At 35.8% G+C, this 4,023-nt stretch overlaps 1 protein-coding gene across 1 annotated transcript; it reads right to left on the reverse strand.

The window, feature by feature from the left end:
* Positions 1-1,285: 1,285 nt before the first annotated feature.
* LOC126674718 (probable purine permease 11) lies at positions 1,286-3,578 on the reverse strand. The gene is made up of 2 exons (XM_050369209.2): positions 3,384-3,578; positions 1,286-2,427 (listed from the first exon to the last, which is right to left on the reverse strand). The coding sequence occupies exons 1-2, from the start codon at positions 3,388-3,390 to the stop codon at positions 1,334-1,336; spliced, it is 1,101 nt and encodes a 366-aa protein (XP_050225166.1). The 5' UTR covers positions 3,391-3,578; the 3' UTR covers positions 1,286-1,333.
* Between the last annotated feature and the right edge of the window lie 445 nt (positions 3,579-4,023).

Here is a 4,023-nt window from a genome sequence, read left to right on the forward strand (position 1 = left end):
AAGGAGGAGCTTCCATTTTCAAGTTGCGTGCCGAACAAAAGTTATCACTTAAATGATAACTGCAACTACACAATTTAAGTAGCGAAGCAACTAGAATCTACAAGAGGATATTCAAGAACAAGACATTACCTTAGGACATAAGGAAGCATGTTCCTTTCCAACAGAGACCACGTTCTTCGCCAGATTATCTACTTTTCCTCAAAACCTGCTACACCTTAGATCCTGACATGAATGTTCAAACAGCAAAAACTTTGATACCGGACTTATCAGGAAAAAACTTCAAACTACAAAAGTGTAGTCTTCCATTTTCTAATGGCAACTTTTTGAAACTAGAAAACTAGTTAAATAAAGCATCCCTTCCATGTCATGTCTTTTGTGACAGTCTGTGTATGTCTAGAGAAGTACAATAAGCTTGGAAATGTTGCCTTCTTCCCATAAAAACCTCCTGCGCAAATCTTCAATTCATAAATTAAATTAAATTATAAGAGAAACAACTGCATACGAAATTCAATTAAGAATCCAAATTTTAATAACTTCAAAATAGTTGTGCAATCCGTAGACACAAAACGCATACACTTGAATTTAGATGTTACAGTAGAGAATATGAGAGAGAATACCTTGAGAAAAACGAGATGTTCGAAATAGAAATTTGGAGGTGGAAATATCTGCATCAAACTTAATGCTCCACTCATGCTTCTCCTTCAACACAAGATTGGAAACTCTTTTCTAACAGCTTGTTGCTTCTTTTCACTTCTTCTTTAAAGGTAGCTCAGAAATATTTTAACTGGAGATTGGAGGTGCAATTAACCTCTTGTTGCAAAAAGAGTAGCACATCCAAGCCCTTGCAGTTAACCACTATTATTTTCCAACATTTTCTTTGATTACTTTTTATTATTATTTTGCCAATAATTTTTCTGGCAACTCATATTTACTGGATATTTAATTTTAATGTTCATAAATTTTTGTAATTTAATATCTGAGAGTTCTAAAGCACAGACATGGTAACACAATCTTAATCCCTAATACACCATTAGCCACAGCAGAGAGAAGCAACAAATCAAAGCATAAAATATCTGGATCATAGCAAATCTTCCAGTTGCATAATGAATGTTCAACTCTTAAAAGTATTGAACTGACAATTTCACCCATCAAACTACAAACTTAATTAAGATCCAAGATTTAATATTATACCTATTTATACCCCTAAAAAAATAACTTAATAATAAGGTAGCAAATGACATCAACAAAATCTAACAAGTGGCTATTAAAATTAGTATTCAAAGACTTAAACTAAGAATTTCAAATGGGCTTTATTAGCTTCACATTAATATTATCAACAAGAAGAATCATGATGGTTGTCTTTAACATCATGTTGAGCTTTCCTTGCCTTAGAATCATCAAAGTAATTCTGGTAACTATAACAGCCAAAACTCCAAAAAGCCATAAGCAAAGAGATTACTTTCACACCATTCATCTTGTCATGGAAAGCAATGACAGCAGCAATTGGAGATACAGCCAAAGCCACAGTACTTATGACATTGGAGAAGAGAGAAGACACCAGAAAAATAAGTCCAACAACCCCAACAGAACAAACCTGCCAACTAACTGCTGTAAAAACCATTGTAAGAATATAAGACACCCTCCCGCTACCAAAACTCTCCGCTTCTCCATGCAAAGTCTTCCATTCTCCACTAGCAAACAGCCCGATAACAGAAACACACGTGGCAACAAGCGAGGTGTAAATCTGCATATCCAACACCACGGAGAACGTTTCCTTTTTTATGACCTTTTGAAAGGTGAGCTGCATAAGTGAAAGCACAAGAGAGTATATTGCTGAAGCACCAAGCGTGCAAAGGAAGCCTATGATGTATTTCCCCTTAGAGAGTCCTGAAGGGCCGTCTGAATCATCATTGACTGCAATGAGAGCTGCAGAAAATGAAAGCACAACCACGGAGTTAAGAATCAAAGACGTGAACTTCTGCGAATTAAGGAAGTACGAGAAAATGGCATTGAAGGCTAATTGCGATGCACAAATGAGCGAATAAGTGGAGGCAGATAGGTATAAAAGGCCAGTTGAATACAACATGTTATCACCGGCTATAAGCGCGCCAAGAAAAAAGTATATTAGAGCAAGCATTTTAATGGAGGGGGATGTAGAAGTGATTGAAGGCTCTCCAGAAGAAGGAAGTAGAACGAGGGGGATGTAAAGGAACGGGAATGCAGCAGTTTGGACAAGAGTTGCCAGCCATTTACTATTTCCGCCTTTGTCGTAATAATATCTTCCCAACAGAACAGCAGCAGATTGGCCTGCAACTAGGAAGAAAATATTGATTGCCACCAAAAGCCACCACTGCCAAGGCTTGAGTTTAAGGTATGCTGATCGCATACCACTAACACCATCCTTATTCAAAATTGGTTCTTGATTACCTGTTCATTCGAAAGTCAGGCAAAGAGTTTACATAGAAGCAAACGAAAGTAAGTAAAAAAGAAAGCACATATACATGCTAACGTAAACAATAGTGATTGTCAGTCAGCATACAATTAAAACTCACAGTACATGGGAGTCAATGATAATGATATGGAATCCAATAGACAAAAATACTACGTGAAAATTAACATTTAATGCTTTCTATTGACAAAAATACATTCAGGAAGTGGTAAATGACATTAAAGATAACCAGAACTGTCATCAATGTAAAAAAATAAATGTAACAGAAAGATAGTAGAGTTAAAATAATATCGTAGCCTGTAAGACAAGAACATCTTTTGCATTTTATCTGAAAAAACCAGTGTAAAAAAAGAAGGTTAATGGCATAAAATTCACTAACTTTACGCGTCTTTATGCATTTTAAAAAATATCACATTCATACACCAACTTTCATTTTTTCCCATATTGATACAGCGGTCACAATCCGGTGTAATTTGCTGAGGTGGCAGCCAAAAAACGACATCCATATCAGCAAATTACCTCGGCAAATTATGATCACGTGTATCAATTTAGAAAAAACGAAAGCTGGTGTGTAAAAATAACACTTTTTAAATTGAGAAAATATGTAAAGTCGGTGAATTTTTATAACATTAACACGAAAAAAAATTGCAAAATTTAAATTTATGGTGGACAATTTGCAAATGGAAACTTAGTAAATGAGAGTAGAGCAAAAATACATATACATAGAGTATGTATGAACACAGATAAGCCAACAAATAAGAGAACAATCAAAACAAAGGCACAGTTCAGTAGACACCTCCAATTCAATTCCAGAATAACCCAAAAGAGAAATCAAATAGCAAAGAATGAAATATTATTGGAAATTGCTGATTGAAATGTGGAATTGGAAAAAAAAGTAAATGAAATATTGATGATGAGAGAAGCAGAGGGATACCTGACATAATTGGAAGTTTGAAAAGCTTAAAAAAAAGAGGCGACTCTGTGAAGTGTGTTATGCAGAGAGTTGGGGATTGGAGTCCCTAAGAAAAGGCCGGAGAATCCTTTACCAATAACGGCTGCGCTACTGCCTACTTCTGCGCACTTGGATTTCGTCCATGCCAAACACTTGCAAAATGCCATATAAAACAAAGCTGTCTTTTCTTCCTTACGTCACCTTGGGCCAACGCCCCCAATTTAACTGCCGGGCTGGATGAATACCTAAAAAACCAATGATTGGGATATTTAACCATACAAAATGTACAATAATTAAATTAAGAGTGTAATGTAGTCGAGTCGACAAACTGTCAAGCTCGAGCTCAATCCGATTTCAAAATCGAGCCTCGAATCAAATTTGATCACTTTCGTTTTAGGAGCTCGAACTCGATAATTAACTCGAGTAGGTCGAATTCGAGCTCGACTCGATAATTAACTCGAGTAGTTCGAATTCGAGCTCGACTCGATATAAGTCGAGTCGATTTCGAGTATTTTTCAGTACCTCTCGTTTGAAAATCAAACGATTTAGTATCTCGATTACCACTTTATGTTAAATTTAGGTATCAAATCGTTAACGGAATTAAAAGTAAGATACTAAATCA

The sequence above is a fragment of the Mercurialis annua genome, linkage group LG3, assembly GCF_937616625.2.
Source record: "Mercurialis annua linkage group LG3, ddMerAnnu1.2, whole genome shotgun sequence".
Lineage (NCBI taxonomy): Eukaryota > Viridiplantae > Streptophyta > Magnoliopsida > Malpighiales > Euphorbiaceae > Mercurialis > Mercurialis annua.